This window comes from Sipha flava, unplaced genomic scaffold (assembly GCF_003268045.1).
Source record: "Sipha flava isolate LNK unplaced genomic scaffold, YSA_version1 134_pilon_pilon, whole genome shotgun sequence".
In the NCBI taxonomy this organism is placed as follows: domain Eukaryota; kingdom Metazoa; phylum Arthropoda; class Insecta; order Hemiptera; family Aphididae; genus Sipha; species Sipha flava.
The window spans coordinates 1,633,974-1,657,941 of NW_020271760.1; the positions used below are offsets into that span (position 1 = coordinate 1,633,974).

Genomic DNA, 23,968 nt, shown 5'->3' on the forward strand with positions numbered 1-23,968 from the left:
ATAGTAAATATATTTCGATTGAAATTTCCTTTTTAATATATAAAATAACACAAAACCACGCCCAATACAGTATTTCAATAGACGTCTTTCATTCAGTGAACTTACATTTTATTATATACTCAAGGAATACTCCAATAGTTTTTCTTGTTTTTGATATATAAATAATGTCTTTTCGACAATACTTATAATTATTGGAAAATTGTTTATTTTAAAAAAATTTCATGATTGTAATTTAACATTAAGTGCACTTATGGAATATAAATAATTTATTATATTATATTTTCAGTAGTAAATAAAATACAAAAATACACGAAACCATCCACGCTGTATTAATGGAAGTATGATTTTTTATTCCAGGAATTTCAAAAACGAATTCCCAGACTTTTTCCAGAACTGTAAATACAGCAGATAGAATTTTATTTTATTTTTATTTTTTAATCACAATACATGATAGTAAGCCAACTTAATATTGGAATAAGTATAGTAGAACTCAATAAAATAAAAGTAAAACACATATTTGAATACCACTCCTCACATTTTAGGAGGCCTTATCACCAGGGCTGGACAGGGTCAGAAATTTTTACCAGGAAAATAAAAAAAATGACTCACTTAGATATATTATAGATAAAAAACAACCCTAAAAAAACGTATATTTTCATATAAAATGATTGTATACTATATTGAGAATTTAAACACTTGGTATTATTATTAAAAATTAAAAGACCATTTATTTAATTTTAGACGGTTTCTAATACAATCGCATTAGAAAATGTGTCTATGATTGTGGACACAATGAGCCTTAACCGGTACACCTTAAAAAAACTTCCCAACCAGTATAAGTCACCCCATTCAAACAAGAAGCCCACCGGTAAACTCCCAGTATCCTGCCTGCCCAGTCCGGCTCTGTTAACCACGTTGTTTGCAATCTTTCACAACTCCTACTTGCGCAACTGAAGATTCATATTAGGGTTCATTTTTAAACGAGTTAGAGAAAAGTCATTGAATATAATACATTTTTTCTATTTCATAAATATTAAGTAACACAGAGCTGAAGAAAAACAAAAACAAAAAAGTATTCAAATAATATATTTCGGCGTAACACAAACTCGGCGCAAAAATATACGCGTCGATGCACATAACACGCATTTGTGTGCAATCGGAATAAAATTATAATATAAATAAACCTATTGGACAATGTGATCACATTTTTGCTGTTAAATTAAACAAAAGCGATAGGATATTCTTCGGGATGACATTTACAATGCAATCAGCCGTAAAGCCCTGTTGGCCCCGATAAACACTTTGATAAGATCGAGTATAAGAGTATGTCACTAGGCCAGATTATCGAATGCTGTTCACGTAACGTAAATTCTCAACTACAGGAAATACGTTCGGCTGCGCAATAAGTAAGCTCCTATCAACACTTGTACCGTCAGCTGTAGAACTACATGTTTTGAACAAACACGAAATTAATTCACAATGGCAGATAAAGTTATACACAGAATTGGTTTGATTTAATGTTTTTATGGTCAACGGTTCAGAAGCAGTTAAGGATGAACATTATAAAAATTACATAGGCCAAACCGAACTTAACTTAATAAATACTAATAAATTGTAATAATCTGAAGAATGAAACAACGAGGAGGGATAGTGAGTTTTTAATTGAAAAGCGGATTTTCCAATTATAATTATTATTCTATGTTTAGTGAGATGAAAATCAATTCCTGAAATTTATTCATCGCAAAATAATTATTTTATACTAAATTATTAACATATTGAACGATAGAAGTTATATAATGATTTCATATTTCACAATTATTATTATTTTTACACAACTATGTAATAATAAAAAAATGTATGCAAAATAAAGCACTGATCATGTATCTCCTAAATTGTTCATCGTTAATATTTTATTATACAGTACGTCAATAGCATATAATATGTTGAGCTCGGAATTTTATAGAACGTCAATAAAGATCAAAAAACGTTTATTGATAAAAATAATAATATTTTATATATTACCAATATGTATGATACTGGTCATTTATATAAGATACCGGGTATTTGTAAAAATCTTTAAGATCAAAAAACGTTAAAGATTTTTACAAATACTCGGTATTTTATATAAACGATCAGTATCATACATATTGGTAATATATAAAATATTATTATTTTTATTATTCTTACATATATTAGTCGAATTTTGTAAACAATTAAGTTTTTATTCAAATAAATACTTGAATACATTTACACTAATTTCAGTATTTCAAAAACTAAATAATGTTTATTTTTATATATTTTTCAACAGTTGAATTATTAAAAACAATATTTATTTTGTTTCATATAATATTTTTTGTATACATCCAAAATAATACCATAATACTTTGTAACTAAGTACATATGAAGGTCAAATTTTGATTGGTAATTCTGGTAACAGTTATTCTATTATGCTTTATTATTTAAACAATAAAATTTACGGGACATAAAAATTGATTACGGAACATTACAATCCACCTATTTATCTTCATTTAAATGACATTTGAATAATTAATAATTATAATTTCCGATTATTCCATAACTCTTCTGTACTAAATAAAATTATATTATGGCTATATTAAGTAGAGAATAACAACATATTTACATAGTTGAAATAATTGACGCTTGTTCGTTAATGGTTTAAATATTTAATTAATACTAAATAATTCACCACCGTAGATCTTCTTATAACATCCGCGGCAAATAAATGTTATCGAATGCAATTAAAACGGACGTTAATTTTGCCTCAAATAATTCGGTGGTCTTATCAACATCATGACCTGTATTATTCCAATCGGATTAAAATTTTTTCTAGATATTATATGCTTGAAACTTACAAAGTTTTATATTATGTTCATTAAGACAGTGTGCATTTTATTTCTCATTTTTTATGTTCCTCGTAAACATTAAATACGTGCTTTTAACTGATTTTAATAAATAAAAAGATGTAGTTTAGGATTATGGACGAAGAGTTGCCTTAAAAATATAAGAACTAAAACTTAAAAAATATTTATAAAATATTTAAGTATATTGTATATACGAAAAAATACATTAAAATAAATAAAAATTTAATAATATTCATCTGAGCTTAGTAATTTATTTATTAAAAAACACTTTATTAAAAAATAATTATCAAAGTGAAGTACATTATAATAATAATTTAAAATTTAAAAATAATTACTCATTGTTATGTCTCACGTTAGTTGTATTGTTTTTGATTAGCAAAATATATGTCATTTTCAGTAGGTATATATAATGTAGACGATTTATAAAAAGAAACGTTAACATTATCAAAACCGATAAGTAGGTATTGAATAATAACAGTTTACAATAAATGATAAATTACAATAGCAATTTCGGTTTCCACCTCAACGGTTTACTTGAGATAGTATACAATTTATTGGGTAATATTTTACTTAAAAAAATACTGCATTTTTCGGAACAAAAGAAAACCTCTTGATGTCTACCATTGGTGTCGTCTATAATCGCGTGTATAATATAAGGCGTATGTAGATTAAAACGCACTTACATTTAATATACTCATATAAATCAGAATTATAATACAAATATTAAATACACTGAATAATTCTAATTTACAGTTTTATTCAAAATTGACAAAAATAATCGATTCGCATATTGATAAATATACATTTAAATATTACTAAACTTAAAAATCACAAACGTTTCAATATCACAAAATCACAAAATACAAAGAAAAAATCATTAAATTTAACATATTATTTCAATAGATCCATCTATATATTATGTTCACCAATGTTTTAAAAATACAATTATGAGTATTGATACATACAGACAACTTTTGACTTCGTCGTTGATTTCCTTCGAAGAATTGATTTATGTTAATTTAGAAGATAAATCAAATGACTAATACTTTTTTGAACTATTGTGAACCACATAATTTAGAATCATATTATCATATGTATGTCAAAATCTAAAAAAGACTAAACGTTAACGTTGAATATTATTATTTGTCAGGAAGTAACTTTTTATTTTTTAAAAAAAATGTCACTCATTAATTTTTTGAATATCCATAATATTGATAATAATAAATATATTACATAGTCAATTTTAAGGTATTTCCATACGCGCAATGATTTTGCGCTCGTAAACAAAAGATTCAGTATTTTTTTGCACGCGTGTATGAACGAAATATACAATAGTCGGTGGGGCCGATCGGAGATGCATAAAGTCAGTCATATCAATTGGATTATATGCTGAATTTTAGAATGCGGTTGCTCCGGTGATGTGCATTCCAAGATTGTTAGGGTTTCAGAGTATATATAAAATTCTTTAGTAACAGTTTTTGTTATCGAACTCCCCCGAAATGACTTGATTCATTATTATGAAATTGTCTGTGTATATTTGATAGGTTTAAGAATAGCTCCTTAACTATTTTTCAAACCCCAAGGTGTTAAGGGTAGCTCATCCCAAACGTATAAATTGTATACCTGTAATAAAGGCGGATTTATTGTAATATCCATGGAAACTTCAAATTGTACATATCACACATTTTTATTGTAATCTTATATATAAAATTCTCCGGTCACAAAAAAAAAAATTATTCTATTTGAACAATGCCAGCAAGAAGCAAAAGGATCAATTTTGCAACTATAAATATAAGAAATAGAAGAAAGAAAAGAACAGACGAACAGATCAAATCCGATAAGACGAATGTGCGTGAGAGTATGACGTAAATCTCAGTCACAAGAGGCACGAGTTGAATGCAATGAACAACGACGATCAGAGCAAAGTCAAGCGCAACGGTTCATAGTGAACACACGTAGAGCAAATGACCGACTACGCCACCAAGTGTATTATTATATCTGATTCGTTTATTCGTCTGGAATTCAACTATGAACCAGATATAGAATATTACACTCATTCGAAAGTAACGATCGCTACTATGGACACTGAATTTCCATACCCTTAAATTTAAAAATGAGCCAGTCGGGATGTATTACGCATCAGGAAAAGTGCAACTACTGGTAATTGAAACACCACGTGAACCATTGAAAGTATTACTTATGGATACGGATCTAAATTCAAACCTAATCCTGAAGTCCATTCTCACATTTAATACACAGTTTTAAATTACATTGTTCGGATCAACAGAAATAGTCGAGAATCACCTCATGTATACACTTTAATTTGGTTAATCGACCAATAGACAATAGAAGAATTGAGTTTGAAGAAAATTCAACGGTTATTTTCAATTTGTTCCAAATTTCGACTGGTACAGTTTTGTTCTCTCGAGCTATTCAACATATGCAACAGATTCTATAACATCACCAAGTTGTTATGACACATGTTACGAAAAATACTCGATCATGAAATGCCACTGGATGACTTGTACTTAAAATCGCACAAATATCATCAAAACAGTACTGTTGGGAATTGTAGTGTACTGTAGTAGCGTAGTAGCGTTGGTTATGATAATTAATAATGCTATTTTAGCCGTTAATATTATATTCTTGCGCATAGACACGTCGTCGTTTTAGCAAGATTAACGCGACAAGTGTAGCGTTCAAAACATATTTTCAGAAGCCAATTACATTACTTATTTACGACTAGTATCAATAAACTTATGGTATCCCATTCGTTAATAATATTTTACTATCTGACCAATCAATGGCATATGACCTTTAATTACTATCCTAGTTGTTTTTTATAATATCCATTAACATACAAACATATAAGTCATTGTCGAATGCATATTCCACAAGGAAGAAGACCTGTATTGCTTTACTACCTGTAAAGGTATTTTAAAAAATAATCTAGTTATGTCCAAATAAATTATGTTAAAAAGAAATAAAATAATTTTCCATTCCTGACTTGAAAGAAATTAGTTTCTTTCTTCGTTCCTAAATAAAGAATATTTTTCATTCCTTGATAGTTTTAAAGTTTAAATAATATAATTTATAGTTTAACGTTTTATCAAACCTCTTCCGATATTACACCGATAAGGCAGTTTATAGTATGGTACATAGGTTTAATGTATATTACTTTGGAATATATAAATAAATTAATTGGAAAAAAAAAAATTATAATAATTTATTACAAATAATATTTTAAAATTTAATAAAACACCATGTTTTCGTTTGCCGGTCGACGCAGAATATTGAATTAATCGCTCTATAATAATCATCAATAGCTAAATCAATTAAGTAGCTATAAATTTAAAGAAAAGTTATAAATCAATGTTTTCATTATTCTAAAAACTATTGTAATCTTCTATATTTAAGAATAAATTAATAAAATAAATCATTCATGTGCTAATAAAAAAAATTAAAGAAATTTAAATATGTTATTAAAGGAACAATGTTCTATTCTCGATAAATTTCTGAAAATTAAACAAAATCAAAGGAACGGGTTCCTTTTAACGCGTTTCTTTTAAATACAGTTAAAATCTCTTTAGCATAGATAACGGTGTCGCTATGATCATGAAATGAAGATTTCATTTTTCAAAAACCCAACGATGTAATATTATAATAAAATACATGAATATAGAAACGAAGAAAAAAATCGGCTTCTGCTAAAAAATATATATATATATATATAGTTAGTCGAGTATACTTTTTTAATAGAATTGCAACAAAATAAATTGTCTACTTTAAAATTAAACTTTATAGAATGCATATTTAAATACAAGTACTATATTTACCTTGATAAATTACTCATGAGATTGGGTGTAAATGTAATATATTAAAATTAACAAAATATAAATAAATATAAATATAAAATCTATAAACACTAAAAATCATGATATATATGCACTAAACATTTTAAATTATGGAATTTCTTTAAAAACTTTAAAAAATTACTTTTAGTAAATTTAGTGATTCTGTAGAGTAACAATAAGATTATTTTTCTGATATCACTATTACTCACTATTTTTATTTAGTCTTTTGATAATTTATTAAATAAAAATGATGCATTTTATCTATATATTTAAAAAGCACCAAAAAATGTTACCAGTATAAAAACGAATATACAAACGCTAATATTATTATTATAGCTCGTTATAATGGCCTTAAGTAAACATAAATATTGAGAACAGTTTATTTTGACTTAATTTCGAATAGAACATAGTCAACGTATAACATAGCCTGACTATTATATACAATATGTATAATAATATTTATCCATTGTTAGAAAATAATTTTGGAATACGTATAAAATCATAAAAAAAATGATATTAAAAAAATATTTTACACATTCTTTAATTTCTAGTTTAAAATAGCTTCTATTGAATGGTTTAGGTAATTTTAGTCAAATCCTTAGTTAAATCCCTCATTTACTATTAAATCGAAGAGAAAACTATTTTAAACGTTTCATCTGAATAGTTAGAAAAGAGAATCGTAATTTATGTTTTAAAACAGTTTACAAACGTTTATTGTCACGAAAAAAATAAGTTACAGTTTTAATATTCGATTATATATTAACTATACATAATACTATTGTAAAACTGTATACTAAACGATAAATCATTATAATATATTTTTTTTCAATAACTTTACACACCAGTCAAAAAAAAAAAAAAATAAAAATATTGTGGCTAATGAATAGAAATGTAGATATAGTTATGTAATCTGTGAAACAGTAAACCACTCATTTAAAATGTTGTGATTTGTTTTATCAGTTGTTTGCACAATATGCAAAATAGAAAAGGTTTGTATTCCGAGAAAAAAATATACTTTATTCTCTAGTTGGCTAAATAGATATGTCAACAATACACTTAAACCGAACATGAACGTGTTAAATTTTTCACGAAAGATCGTAGTCATCGATTTTATGCACGTAATAATATCGCTCAGTCAGTTTCATATTTTCTGAATAATATATAATCTCGTTTGTATCGTTCAAGGCAAATTTTTGTGCGCAATATATTATTATAACTTTTTATTTAAATCTTGTATATTTTTTATATCTTTTGAATTTACCATAGGATGGCGATGTAATTAAAAGTCAAATTTCAAAGTTAAAATATAAATTTATGTTATTATTATTATCATTTTAGACATATATTACCGACTATGGATATTAGAGGCCTCACATATACTCACAAAATAACAATAAATTACGTTAGGTATGACTGTGTAGTTTATGCATATGTAAAATGGGTACATAATACGAATATATATATATATAAATGATAAAAATTTGCTTATTAGTATATTGTCGAAATTATTAACAAATGACGTCGTATACAGTTTAAATAACTTATCTTCGTAACATGTATGTATCGCTAATCCTTTCAGCTGACCACATATCATTGTAATCATGTCGCGATGATAACCAATTTATCAATGATTAAATAGACATACGTAAATACGAAATATGGTAGTACTCGTATAAATGGAAAATTAAATGAATTATGTATAATGTATAATTTAAAAATATAAAATAAAAATTACATAATAATCTTGAAAAAAAATTACCCACTTTATGTTAAAATTAAACGGTGTTCTCATAATTCTCATAGTTTATACACATTAATACGAAAAACAATGTTGACTATAAATCTTATTAAGTTACATTCGAACACAGTTACCAAGTACTTCGATGGAAAATGTGCTGCGTATTTTCAAGTTACTCCATCGTTGGGGAAAAATGAATCAATTTAAATGGTGATTGTGTAGAAAAATAGTAAAATATATCTTATTTATTGTGTAAAAGTTTAAAGTAATAAATTAATTTTTCATTATTCAGTATATTTTTGTAACTTATTTATCGGACAACCTACGTATTTCAAAACAATACAACTTAAATACAGTACAATGATTTCGGATTAAAAAAAAATCATTACCATAAATAACTATACATTTGAAATCATAGCACATGTACAAATTATGACTATCATAATATGAACTTTACTTATCACAATAATATACATATATATACCTATAATACCTAACCTGATCACACAATTTTAAGACAAAAACTTGTTATGAATGTTTTATAATTTATACTCTTTACCTCTTTACTTAAGTTAATTTCAGTATAGGTAATAAAATAATAAACGAGAATTGGCAGATATTAATTACAATTGATTAAGAAATTATTTTATTAAGTTAAGCTTATTTTTATATCAACATATTCTTTGGAAAAATAAATTATGTATTTGTTATTTGTTTGACATAATAATTTATATTATAGTCTTGAATACAATTTTTTAATATAAATGTACTTTTTATATTCGAAAAAAAAAGTAAAATATGTCATGCTTAAGATTTACCATTTCAAGTAAGAATGACACCGACTTATGATTGCTACTCAGATACGACATAATTTTTTGCTCATATGCATTTCTTAACACATTAAACGCCAACGTCAACGCGTCGTTGACATGACTAAACGGGCGCCCGTGGCCAATGTCAATACGTCGTTGATACAAATAGCCGGGCGCCCATAGCCGCACAGTGGTCGGAAATTCAATTTTAGCTGGACAAAATGGAAAAATAGTAGGATAAAAATAAGATATATTTCACTTGATATTATATCTACTATACTATATAGATTAACATTTATTAGCCTTTGGGATGCAAAGCGGCGATAAGCACTTTAAAAACACGATAAGAGTAGAAATATATAGATAAAATGTATGATATACGGTTGATTGAAAGAATATAAATTTATTTCTTCACCGGCTGTGTTTAAAGTATATTTACGTTTTAGCAAGAGTCAAACCAGTAAATATTATTTAAAAATGGACTTAAATTTAAATGGTAAGTAAAATTTAAATTCATATGTTATATTCTGTTATTAAATACATACTGTATATATATTGCATTACTATTTAAAACTTTCATTAGTAATTTTTTTAAATTGGAAAGAAATTATATATAAACGATCTAAAATGATCATACAAATAAATATAGGTCTTATACCACAACTTCTTACCTTTTCAATGAAATAATTTTAATTTGCGTCGAGTTGCTTCCGTAATTAATATAATGGATTTCCCTAAACATTTTTGTGATTCAACAGTTATTATTATTATATTTCAGTTAGAAATAAATATATTCAAATCGTGTACAATAATTTGTTCTTATGCTTAAGAAGAAAAGGGCCCCTAGATCCAAGAATTGTGGAGTCTAACCGACATTTACTTCAATATATTAAAAATATATATAAATATAATAATTGGGAAGAGACATATGAAAATTTAATTTTACAAAAAATTTCCAGTTTCATAGCTGTTTTAAGTAAATTTTGGATAAAAAGCTTACAGAATGTGCACAGATTTAGTGAATACAACATTGATTGGTTAAAAAAAATATTTGTTATGCCACCAATAATACCATTGATACCACCACCACCAACTTCACTGCCATCAACATCAAATGTCGGCAGACCTCAAAAAGTGTTTTCCGATTGTTCTGATAGAAGTAAAAGACGTAAAGTTCTACAACTTACTAAATCTTATACTTAACCGGAAATTTTATTTGCCGCTAAAACTAAATTATATAAATCTGGAAAACGAGCAGTTCGTAGTATAGTAAATGAATCGTTATCCTCTCCAACTCGAGCCTCAAAAATTAAAAAAACATACATGTCTTCACTATCAATTAACAATGCTATCATGCCATATTCTTCTGGCGAGGCCTTAGTATTTCTCATAGATAATAAATTAACGAAACAACAATATACCAATATTCATAAATCAGCTATAGAACGTAAAGCAAATATTTACCCGAGTTACGATAATGTTATAACGGCCAAAAAAAAAAAATGCTATCCACCAAATATTCAAGTTACAGAATATTCTTTTAAAATTAAATTGCAGCACCTTATTGATCACACTATCCAGAGAATATTTTTAATTTCGGATATACCAACCATAGATTTAACGATGAGCAATTTTGAAATATTATATAAATGGAGATGTGATGGAAGCCGTAGTCAATCTCGAAATAAGCAAATTTTTCATGCATCTAATGACTTAGATGACTCCGATATCTTTATGTTTTCACTGGTTCCTTTACAGCTGAGATGTACAAAAATAGACAATCCTAGTAATGTAGTTTTATGGAAAAATCCCCGTCCATCGTCAACCCGTTATTGCCGTCCGATAAAATTCGATTTTAAAAAGGAAACTATTGAGTCGACATTAGAAGAAGTAAATGCTGTCCAAGAAGAAATTAAATTGTTGATTGATTCAAACTCAAATTTTTAAAAATGACATTGAATTTCAAGTACAGAGCATATTAATGTTCACTATGATAGACGGAAAAGTAAGTTTCATAAACTTTTATTACAATTAATTACTAAATAAATTATCTTATATTTTAGTTCAGTCTAAAATTATAGACACATTATTGCAACCGACGAAAACTATCAAACGAGTTTTTTTAGGTTTGCAATTCAATAGCTGGTTCATCAAGCCAAAAATGCTATATCTGCAAGTGTTCTACAAAAGATATGAATGATATTACCCGAACAAAAAATTTAAATGTCCAACCTGAGTATTACGAATTTGGATTGTCAACACTTCATGCGTATATACGACTGTTCAAATGTCTTTTACACATTTCATACAGATTGGAGTTCAAAAAATGGTAGGTTAGTATAATGACTAACGAATATAATGAGCAATGGCTATTTAGTATAAATGAAAAATATGCGTGTTATGACTTCCAAATATGTTATTTGTGAATAGGTTCGGTCAGCTGAAGATAAAATTATTCATGCAAAAAGAAAAAAATATATACAATACCGATTTAGAATAGAAACGGGTCTTCTTGTAGATGTAGTTTTGCAAGGTATATTACTAGTAATATATAATCAATGGTATTATTTATTATAAGTTCATTCAATTTCAGATTATAATTTTTAATATTAAATTTTATTTTTTCATAATATAGGCAAAAGAACGATTAATGACGGTAATACTTCTCGTAGATTTTTCAAAAACGCCGAAATGAGTGCTGGTATAACAAATATAGATTTACAACTCATACAACGATTTGGAATAATTTTAAAGACAATGGCAAGTGGTTATGACATTAATTTAGAGAAGTTTGAAGCCTATACTTTGCAGACTGCGAAACTTTTTGTATTATTGTACCCATGGTATTACATGCCTGCTTCGGTTTATAAAATTTTAATTCATGGTACGGACGTAATACGTTTTGCTTTATTACCTATAGGTCAGTTTTCATAATATTCGAAATTTTAAGGATGATTACATAACATAAAAAAACAAAGTAACAAAAAAAATGTTTATTTTATAGGCCAGTTGTCGGAAGAGGCGCAAGAGGCCCGAAATAAAGATTTCAGAAATATAAAAAAAAATAATACACGCAAAACAGAGTCTCACTAAATGAGGATTTAGCTCATATGCTACTTGTGTGTTAGGACCCCTACATTTCTAGCTTAAAAAAAATTCAAAAATCAATGTGAAACCGCTGGATAAAGATATGAGAGCTCTAATAATAATCGACTTTGACGAAAATAATAACTCCGACAATAACAGTGACGATGACAGTGATTCCGAATAAAATAATGTATTATTATAGTCAGAAAAAATACATTATTTATTATAATTTTAATAATTAAAAGTTAAAATCCTTTCATTTTAGTACATTTTCAACACATATCTAGCTTAATAATTATTTAAATATACATTTAATAACATAAAGAAAACATAATGTAAATAAAATAATTTTGTCCGTCTAAAATTGCATTTCTGACCACTGTGAGCCGGTGTCAATACGTCATTGACATGCAGTAACCTGTCCGTTCTTGTGACTTTGTGGAGCCGGTTATAGCCGTATACATTTGAAATTTTCGTCGGTCGTTCATTAGCCTATAGTTCATTACGTGGAACAGTTGGTTTTCATTTTTCGTGATTTTTATATTTTATCTGTTATATGAAAACAAGTGAATAAAAGGTAAGTTTTATTTTTATTTTACCTACGTTCATACATTATTTTCATATTTTGATTATTGTATTATAATATACCTACTAATACATTAATATTCTTTATACAGTAGATATATATAATCATAATATTATATATCAATTTATATTTTTTTTTAAAAAAAAATAATTTTTCACAATTTTCGGATTTTTTTTACAATCATAAATTATAATTATATATTATCGATAAATACTTATGACCTTCTTTAGTCGTAAAATTGCGTAAAATATAAAATATTATCAAACTTAAATAATTTTTTTTAAGAAAAATGGGCAACCCAATGACTGACGAAGAATTATTGCTTATGTTGGAAAATTCAGATGATGATTTCGGCTTAAGTTCTGGTACTGATTTAGGGGAAGGAGATTCTGGTGATGATGATGCCGATCCAGAATGGAAACTTCCAATAGTACAACGCGAAGAGGATAATCAGATAATATCAGATGTACCTATTATTTCCACATCAGGTTATACATGGAGTAATAAACAACCTTTAGTGACACGTATCCCTTTTTCAAAATCCAAAGAATTTAAGGTTTTTCCACAAGGAAATGAGCCAATTGATTATTTTAATCTATTATTCGATGATAGACTTTTTGAGTTGATAGTTAACGAAACTAATAAATATGCACTTCAAGTTTTTTTATCTGGATCTGGAGGTTCATCATCTCGAATCACGGCGTGGAAACATACAAATATACAAGAAATGAAAGTGTTTATTGGTTTACTGTTTCATACAGGGTCTATACGAGTAAATCGGTTGGAAGATTATTGGAAGACAAGTGAGTTATTCAGTAAAAATTTTTTTCGGCAACATATGAACAGAAATCATTTTATGTTAATTGTAAGAAATTTACATTTTACTGACAATGAAAATCACGACAATAATCGCCTGAATAAAATTGAACCATTAGTAAAATATTTCGATAGTAAAATGTCAGATATTTATGAAGCTTCTGAAAATTTGGCACTCGACGAGTCAATGGTTTTATTTCGGGGTAGATTAGTTTTTCGGCAATACATTAAAAATAAACGCCAGAAGTATGGTATCAAACTTTACATGCTCACAGAATCTAGTGGGTTGGTTCATAGAATTATGATATATTCTGGGCAAGGGCAAGACACGTCGAATGACTTTACTCATACAGAGTATGTTGTTGTAAAAATAATGGAAGGCCTGACTGATTGTGGCAGATCATTGTACATGGACAACTATTACAATAGTGTGAAATTAGCTCATATACTTCTAGCTAAAGGAACATATTGTATAGGAACTTTGTGTGCGAATAGAAAAGGGAATCCTAAAGAAATAACTTCAAAAAATTAAAAGTAGGAGAAAATGTTGGAAAGTTTACTAGGTAAGGTGTACGTGTAATGAAATGGCAAGACAGACGAGAAGTTTTAGCAATAAGCTCTGAGCACACAAATAATTTAGTTGAATTTAGTTGAAGTAACTAACAGAAAAGGTGAACAAAAATTGAAGCCGATGGCAATTTCTCTGTACAATAAATATATGTCAAGAATTGATAGACAAGACTAGATGTTATCATACTATCCATGCGAGAGAAAAACAATAAGGTGGTACAAAAAGATTGGTATTCATTATTTTCAAATATTTTTGCTGAATTCCTACTACTTATACGTAGAAAACGTAAAAAAATGTAATCTGTATGATTTTAGACTTTCTGTAATTACGGCATTAGTAAAAAGTCAAATAAACATAAATGTTCCTCCTGTACTTCCTCCAAAAATAACAAACTCACACTTTCCTACGAAAGTTGCAAAAAACGAAAAAAAAAAAATTGTTATAGAAAAAGATGCAAGGTGTACCATTCAAAAGACATACGAAAAACAACAATATTCTACTGTTCCAGTTGTAAAGGTCAACCTGGTTTATGTCTTGAAAACTGCTTTGAAATTTATCACGCATAATCTAGTAAGTTTTTATTTATTTTATAAAACATAATAAGTTTCATTATTATTTTACGTATTCATTTTTATTTTTATACTCAGTAAAAAATTTGTTTTGTTTTATTTTTAAAATATATTTAAAGTTTTGTTCTTATTTTATATTTATGTATAGTGTTATTACTATACAAAGTGTATAATTTCAAAATAAAGGATGTTTTGTTTTATTTTTTAAATATTTTTAAAGTTATGTTTTTATTTTATATTTATTTTATATTTAAAGTTATGTATTTATTTTATATTTATTTACTGTGTTATAATTATACAAATTATATAATTTTGAGGTAAAAATTATTTTTTTTGTTTTAAATATTTTGAAAGCATAATAATAACTTATGATTATAATTTATGTATTATTAGTAGTTATTTGAAAAAAAAAATTAGAAACTCCTTACTCTTATAAATAACTAAGAACGAGCGCCCATGGCCGGTGTCGACGCGGTGTAGACACGCGCGAATTATACCATTTATACGCGCGGCTACAGGCGCCCGCATGTCAATCGACGGCGGCAACCGGCGCGCGCACGTTGAATCGATGTTGGCGTTTAACGTGTTAAATAAAACTTGTGGAACTATTCCAAGCACTTAGCTTTACTACGAATAGCACCCGCTGGGACACACATAGAATTTTTGATAATCTTAGTTTCAAACATTATATTGTTTTGAATGTACTTTGTAAACTTGTTTCATGGTGTACACTACACATAAACTTTATACGAAACGTCAAGCATTAAAAATGTTTAAGGTGTAAATTTATAACTATAATGATCATTGATACATTGTATATGTAGGTTGAAAACCTTTAAATTAGAATATTATCAGTGTTTACCATATAAATTATAAGAAAGGAAAAAAAAATACACATGTGCAACTTTGAGCTTTATAATCAAGCATCTGTGTTATTATTTATTATAGGACTGCGCGTGTATAACTATCTAAAATTATACATAATTATTTAATGGATATGCCCTGATATCCCTAATAGCCTCTTAAACAATTTGTTTTGTTATTTCTAATTAAAATAGAATATCATTAAATTAAATGGAGTATATCTACTAAAATATGAATAGAACTGTGGACATAACGTTGCTAACAAATAAATGTAGAACAATACTACTCTGGATAGTACCTAATATGAATTAACTTAATGTTCAATAGTTGGTATTTTGGATTCCTATAGTTATTAATTAGTGCTTAATGAAATACATATCATATTTTCATATAGTTTCATAATGTAAAAGGATAAAATTTAACAACCGTCAATCCATCTTACATTCTTAATACTTAAATATAAAATATTTAATCATCAAACAGATAAATGATAAATCACATTTTATATTCTTGAAAAATGTATATCCATACTACTGTAGGTACCAAAAGTATTAAAAAAAAAATATTAAATTGTATAATTTTAATACTTCATTAAAAAAAGAAAAAATTAATAAATAAAAATGTCCTTCGTAACAAAAATAATAATAAATATTTTATAGTAGAACAAATATCAATATCAAAAAAACAGTTACCCAAATTTTTGGTAGGTAAAAAAACCCTTGAGTATTTACCCGATACATACCAATATACTGACATACCCACCGGGTATGGTACATTACTAATTATTATATATTCATTATATTACCAATACATATTCAATAGAATAACTTTACTAAAACATTATTTTTTTATATAGGTTTTTTCTAGTCACAAACAATGCGGAAATCCTAAAGATTATGTATTTATTTAACATTATAGTTAAAATTTAAAACCCACATAGAAAGAATCGCGGCCCTCCACAATGTCACAAAAGCTGCAAACGAACTGCGTCCCGTAGCAATAATTCCTTCCGAATTGCGTCCTGAGTATTTTTGGGGGATATACTAGTTGCGTCCCGGTTATTTTTTTTGGGTCATACTAGTTGCGTACCGATTTTTTTTCTGAGCGCATACCAATCGCGTCTTATATATTTTAAAAACCAAACAATATTTCTCTTCTTATTCCATTTGTATATAGACTTAGGACTGTCTGTAATAATAATTACTACTACAAGTTTGTTAAAAGTATTGTTTTTACTTTTTGTCTTTTTGTATTATTATTGTATTATTGCATTTGTAATCGTAAACGTATAAAATATTATGATTATTGCCTATTGGTAAAAATCTATTATTTTTGTATGTATTTTGTAATATTAACTGCAGTAAAAATGTAAAAGATAACTTTTTTATGAATTCAAATTTATTAATTTGTATAGATTCAAAATCTGCCATTGCCTGATTTAAACATTTTTTATTATTAATTATCGAGGTTGTATGGTTGTAAATGCTTCATTATTTTATTTAAATGCAATTTTGTAACCTCTACATCTAGTATCGATAAATTTAAAAAATGTTTGCATAAGTAATAGGGACACGGTTCAGCAGTAATCAAGAAAAACCTAAAACCCAATTAGTATTACAATTTTTTATACCTTTTTATACGGGACACAATTCGTAAGCAGCGGCCACAATTGCCAGTTATACGGCCACACATAAAATTATTGTGGTCACGTTTCGCGCTGTGTCAAATTTTGGAAAATCATCATACCAATGAGCGTACCAAAAATCATTATATTTCTGCTAAATGCACCTCTAGCTCATGGGACTACACAACCAATTACAGAAGATATGCGTCATTCAAAAACATTTTCAAAAGAACCTCATCAAAGTTTCCATCAGTCAAGGTTACTGACTACCATAATCAATCGAAAATCAAAACTCATGTGGAAGCTACAATGAATGAAAACACATCCATATGGAATATATCTTTGTTATTTCTTCCAATTCATCTCTAACCGGAATACCGTAATCAGTCCATTGATTACATTACTTTCCTCTGTTCTAAAAAAATTCGTAGTCAAAAATATTAACTGAAATTTTTCTTTTTTTCAAATATCTCTTTCTATTATGTAAACTATTTATGATTATATATATATTATTATTACCTATTAATTAATTACGGTATTATAATATACACATAATATTTTGTTTTTATGACCTTTACTGATTATTACTGATATATATATTTTATTTCACGATTGTGTCAATATTTTGTTCATTATAAATAATAATTATTGAGCTATCATAGTTCATACTGAAAGCTATAAATAAAAAATAAAAATAATAATTAAAAATTGTTTCTTAAAGAAATAAAATGAATCATTACATTTTACTCAGAGTATAAACATTTTCAGTTCAGTTAATGAAAACTTTAATTTATGTTTTTACTTGTTATTGAACTAAAATTTAACACTGTCTACAATGCTGATATCAAATAATAATTTATCATATAATAAAAAGAAATTTTTTAAGTAGTAATTTTTTTATATATATATTTCATAGTTTATAAAAAAAAATAATTAATTTAAGTATAAAGAAATCTAAAAAATAATCATCATTTTTACAAGCTATTACAAGACTGAGTAGAAAATAGCCTAACAGTATAATACAAATTAAAAATTAAAACAATAACATGCCATAAATTAAACAAGAACCATAAAATACTTTACGAGCTTTAGACTGCGGTCACAGTGGCACCGACGTCGGTCGGCCGATAGTTTTCGTCAGACGTCTGCCGATCTTATCGGCCGATAGGATGGTCACAGTGCATCAGACGTCGGCCGATAAAATTGACAGGCAGTTGTTCATTTCAATGCAATGAGTACAGTTTATAATTTATAAAATGGATGTCCCCTCATTTTTGAGTTTAGAAACAAGTCCTGCTATTAAATATTTATTATTAAAAAAGCGAAAGTTTCACATGAATGACATTTTTAAGGATAGGGAAAAATTGCATACATTGTTTCACCAACTATTGGAACAGAAGGAAGATTTTTTCAGTTATATGAGAATGACTAAATCAACTTTTTACTATATATAATATAATATTTTAAAATAATATTTGGGTATGGACTGATTACGTCGGCGTAATCGGCCGATTCGGTCGGAGGCACTGAGACCACTTGTATAATAATTACTTTATTTAAAATGATCGGGCGAGTTTCACCGACATCGGTCGTCGGTCGAATCGGCCGACATCGGTGCCACTGTGCCACTGTAAAACAACATTTTTTTCAAAAGTTTAAATGTTATTTACTGAAATTTATAAATTAACTCTAGAGTTTGAAAATTCTTTGAAATTATTATGAATATTATAAACCAAATCAATCCTTTTCAAAATACACAAATCGATAGAAAATGTTGAATTTCAATCGAAGCAATATAATAATTATCTTTATAGGTAAATAAAATAAATATTTCTCTTCATGTGATAAATTCGTTAAATTAAAAGGAAGATATAACTGTAAAACATTTTTAACGATACGAGCAAGTACCTTTTAAAACTACTTGAAATTAAAACGAATCAATAATCAAATAGAAAAAAAACAAACTAAATAGTGTGACTTATTTATTTATTTACTTATTTACTTAGTGTACAACGTAATATACCCCAAAAACGAGTTAAAATGAAAATATTTTAATTCACAATAAAATAAAATTATCAAAATATCACTTATTACGGTGTCGGAATCTGAGTGTTTAATAAGAGACAACTTCAGGTAACTTCTGATAACGGCGGTGCAGTTGTGTTAGTGTGTTAAATAATCGTTAGTATGAGTGCGTATAATATGAACGTACACTTTTCTATAGTTGCCCTCTTATCTACTTAATACCTAGAACCAATTATAATATTATGCAACATGACATCAGCCAGCGTCGTAACGACTAGTCAAAACAATAATATTACGAGTATGATATAATATAAAAAAGATTTACCGAAATTAATAATGCATAAAAATTGTTTATTTATTAGTTCGTGTTTGACCACCGACAGTGCATCACGTGTGTTATATCCGCTAACGTTTTTATAGCTTCCGATAGCACGTCAAATCGTCAACCTTACCGACGTCCAGCAGATAATATGATAAGATTATTATTATATAACTTATTCACACCGTAATAGTCAAGCCATGAATAACCCCAAGGGCAACAACATGCCTAAAATGTTGAATCTTAATAAATCCAACCGTTCAAAACTTAATATTTCATCAATACCAATACAATCAACCTTAAACAAACAAAATATTAAATTATCTTCGATTCCTCGGTCAGCTTCTAATGCCACTGTGGCAGACACAAATTGTAAAACTTCTTCCCCACTCAGCAATCCCAACAACACCACACAGCGCTCCGATAACAAAAATATTACACTCTCCTTCTCTCCAGCGCCTCACGCCGATAACAAACAGGCAGCGAACACTATCGTGTCACTCACTAATGACGATATTTCTTCCGACTCACAAGCTCTAATTACCCATACCATCAATAATACATCGAACAACAACACAGATAACAATAAAAATTTTGCAACCGCCGCCGTCATAGAAAAGACTCCGAGCAGGGTATTGTATTTAATTCTATCGATGGCGTACCTCAAATTGAATATATCCTAGCTATCGGTAAAATAGTCTTTTCGAAAAACATTAAATTTGTTTCCCGAATATCAAACAACTGATCCTGCATTATTTTGTCCAACAAACAAATCTTGGACAACTTAATGCTAACAACGAAACACATAAATATTAACGACCATTTAATTCCAATTCTACGTAAACTAATCAATGCTGCCAAAAGATTTATTATTTTTAACGTATGCTCATCCATACCTAACTAAGCTATAATAGACGCTCTTAAAAGTATAGATATTATTCCAATCTCACATATTAACCACCTCAAAGCTGGAATCAAGATTAAAGGTTACGAACATATAATGAGCTTCCATCGTCAAATGTTCCTCAACCATGTAGATGTCGTTAAGCTTCCTAACTCGTTATTAATTAATGTTAACGAAAACCAGTTCAGAATCTTTTTCACTGATGACCAAATCGCATGCTTTGTATGCAGTTCGATTGGCCACACAACATCCAACTGTAAAAAAAAAATAATGAAGTAAAATCTAAAAAATGATCACCTTATCGATCTCAATGAAACTAACACCCATGACAATACCTCAGAAGCTCTAGTTGAAGAGAATTCCCCTTCCACATCAACCGACAAAATTGTGAACTCTTTTCAATGCACAGTCCCTCCCATTTACGTGTCATTAGATGAAAAATTCATGGACAGAGCTGAACCCACAAATCCCCTTGCGGATATTTTGACTTCATCTACCACACCGTTTCCACCAGATGATAAACAAACTGAGTCCAGCCAAGAAAAGATTGAACATGTATCAAATACGCCTAAATATAACCTTACCCCTATCTTAACAAATGATAAAAATAAAAGACCTCTCTCTGAAGCATCCTTGCCACTTAAATCTTCCTCCACAACAAACTTACCAACGTCGCCCATCGCTACAAATAAACCCACAAAAAAAAAAAAGCAAAAATCAGCTCCCGGACGAACTCTTTCTCAAATCTATATGATACTTCGTTGGAAAATCCACTAATACCAGCTGAAGAAATTTTCATTAACAATAATAACCATTCACTATCTTTTCTTCAATATCAATACGTTATTGAACATTTTTCAAACAATGCCATTAACATTCATTAACTTTGTCAACAAGTAAATGCATATATACCAACATTAATTGATATAACTGAAAAGGTTCGACCTAAATTTTCAGATCGTTCAATGAAATCCAAACTGACAAAATTAGCTAATCTTCTTTTCAAAAATATGGTACCTCAAGAAGACTAACAAATTATTACTAAAGTTAATTAAAAAACTCTAAAAATTATTATAATATAAAAAATATATAAATAATCATGAACAGTATTATTCAATGGAACATAAACGAATTTTTCAAAATATCCGTTGATATAAACCGAGTTCTTTTCGAATTCAACCCACTTATACTTTGTTTCCAAGAAACTAATTTAAAAAATTCTCAACTTCCCAACCTTAAAAACCTTACAGGATATATTAAAAATCGTACAGTAACAAATAGAGCTAGTGGAGGAGTAGCGATATTCAACCATAAGAATATTGAAAGCAAAGAAGTCACAATCCAAACCCACTTAGAAACAATAGCGAAGATAGTTGAACTCGATAAGCAAATTTGTATTTGTAACATTTATATACAAGACAATACTCCTTTCACGTCTTTTGATATTAAAAATATAATAGACTAACTTCCAAAACCTTTTATATTAATGGGAGACTTCAACAGCCGAAATACACCTTGGGGTTGTAAAATTACGGACTCCCGTGGTAAAACAATCGAACAAATAATCGAAAACGAACAATCTATCATATTACTAAACAACGGAGACCCCACCAGATACAACAGTTTTAACGGAACATTATCTGCCTTATACCTAACCATAACCTCTTCTAATCTAGTACCTTCAATGGGGTGGCAGGTCCTAACTTCTTATAACGGAAGTGATCACTAGCCTAAAGAAATTCGTATCCAAAATAAAAATACTTCATATGACCCCCCCCCCCCCCCTCGAATGGAATCTCTCAAAACCTAACTGGAAACTTTTTTCCGAACTCATTAAACATGACTTAATTTTAAATCCAATTGACCTAAGTGCGAACATTACCCAGGAACATATCGATTCTATTGTTAACGATTTCACTAACATAATTCTCAAAGCAGCAAACATAGCAATAGGTATTAAGTCAAGAAACAACAAACACAAAACTACACCCTGGTGGAATGCCGAATGCAACAACGCTATTAAAAAATACAAACATGCACTAAACCGCTTCAAAAAAACTAAAGACCCGTTAGACCATATTCTTCTTAAAAAATCAAGAGCGGAAACTAGATATATCACTAAAACAAGCAAAATACTATCTTGGAAAAATTTTACCTCGACTATCAATCATAAAATAGACCCTTCAGAATTATGGAACAAAATTCGAACATTAAAAGGATATAAATCTCCCCCTACTCCAGATCGACTGAGAGATAATCTTAACAAAATGTATACATCCTCGACCAGCATTTCGGAAGCGTTCGCCCAGTTTTTCCAAAACAATAACAGCAACCAAAACTACTTTGATGAATTTTTAACCCATAAAAATGCTTATTCATCATTACCACCAGTCACCCCATCTACCAACTAACATTGTTTTAACATACCTTTAAACCTAAGTGAACTTCTATTAGTCCTTCAATACAGGAAAAGTAAAAACCCAGGACCCGACAATATCCCTAATTTATTTATTCAAAACCTTCCCGAAAATGGACTCTTAACTCTTCTCCAAATTTTCAATTCAATATGGACTCATGGTATCTTTCCAAATCAATGGCGGAACGCAACAGTAATCCCCATCCCAAAACCGGGAAAAAACAAATTTGAAATTCACAAATATGTCCCTAATAAATACTATGAGCAAAATCCTGGAAAAAATCATTAACAAGAGACTCATTTGGTTCCTTGAATCGACAAATCGAATCTCAAACCAACAATGCGGCTTCAAACGAAATTATTCAACCATAGACGGCCTATCTTCACTTCACACTGACATCTGTACAGCCTTCAAAAGAAACCAACATCTTATTCTAATTTCACTTGATTTACAAAAGGCATACGACATGGTCTGGAGAGACAAGGTATTATCGACGCTCATCAAATGGGATATTAACGGCCACATGTTTAAGTTTCTAACAAACTTTTTAACCAATCGCTCGTTTAGAGTGAAAATCCAAAACACTCTATCCAACTCTCAATATAAGTATTATAATCATTCGATGAATGTAAAGTGATATTAATAGTTTAAATCCACCTTGAATTTGTCTATACTTAATAATTTAATAATATGATTATAATTTCAAGATAACGTTAAAGCTAAATAGAAGTATACAAAACATTTTCTAACTTTCTATTGCTAAATTATCGGTTAACTTAGTTTTGATTCCCAGAGAAAAATGTTTTGAAAATTATAAGTGAATATGTTAACATAATAAGTTTATTAAAATCCTAAGAGCGTTTTTTAGTATTACATTACATTTAGCTTATTTAAATATGA

The 23,968-nt window shown here is 28.2% G+C and overlaps 2 protein-coding genes and 1 pseudogene across 2 annotated transcripts in view; 2 read left to right on the plus strand and 1 right to left on the minus strand.

Annotated features, from left to right (window-relative positions):
- LOC112679303 overlaps nt 1-23,968 on the minus strand; it is a 264,484-nt gene that overhangs the window by 202,612 nt on the left and 37,904 nt on the right. The window lies entirely within an intron of this gene.
- LOC112679304 lies at nt 11,597-12,574 on the plus strand (annotated as a pseudogene).
- On the plus strand, nt 13,249-14,307 carry LOC112679398 (piggyBac transposable element-derived protein 4-like). Its single transcript, XM_025549188.1, has one exon. It carries the CDS (start codon nt 13,249-13,251, stop codon nt 14,305-14,307), a length of 1,059 nt encoding a protein of 352 aa, XP_025404973.1.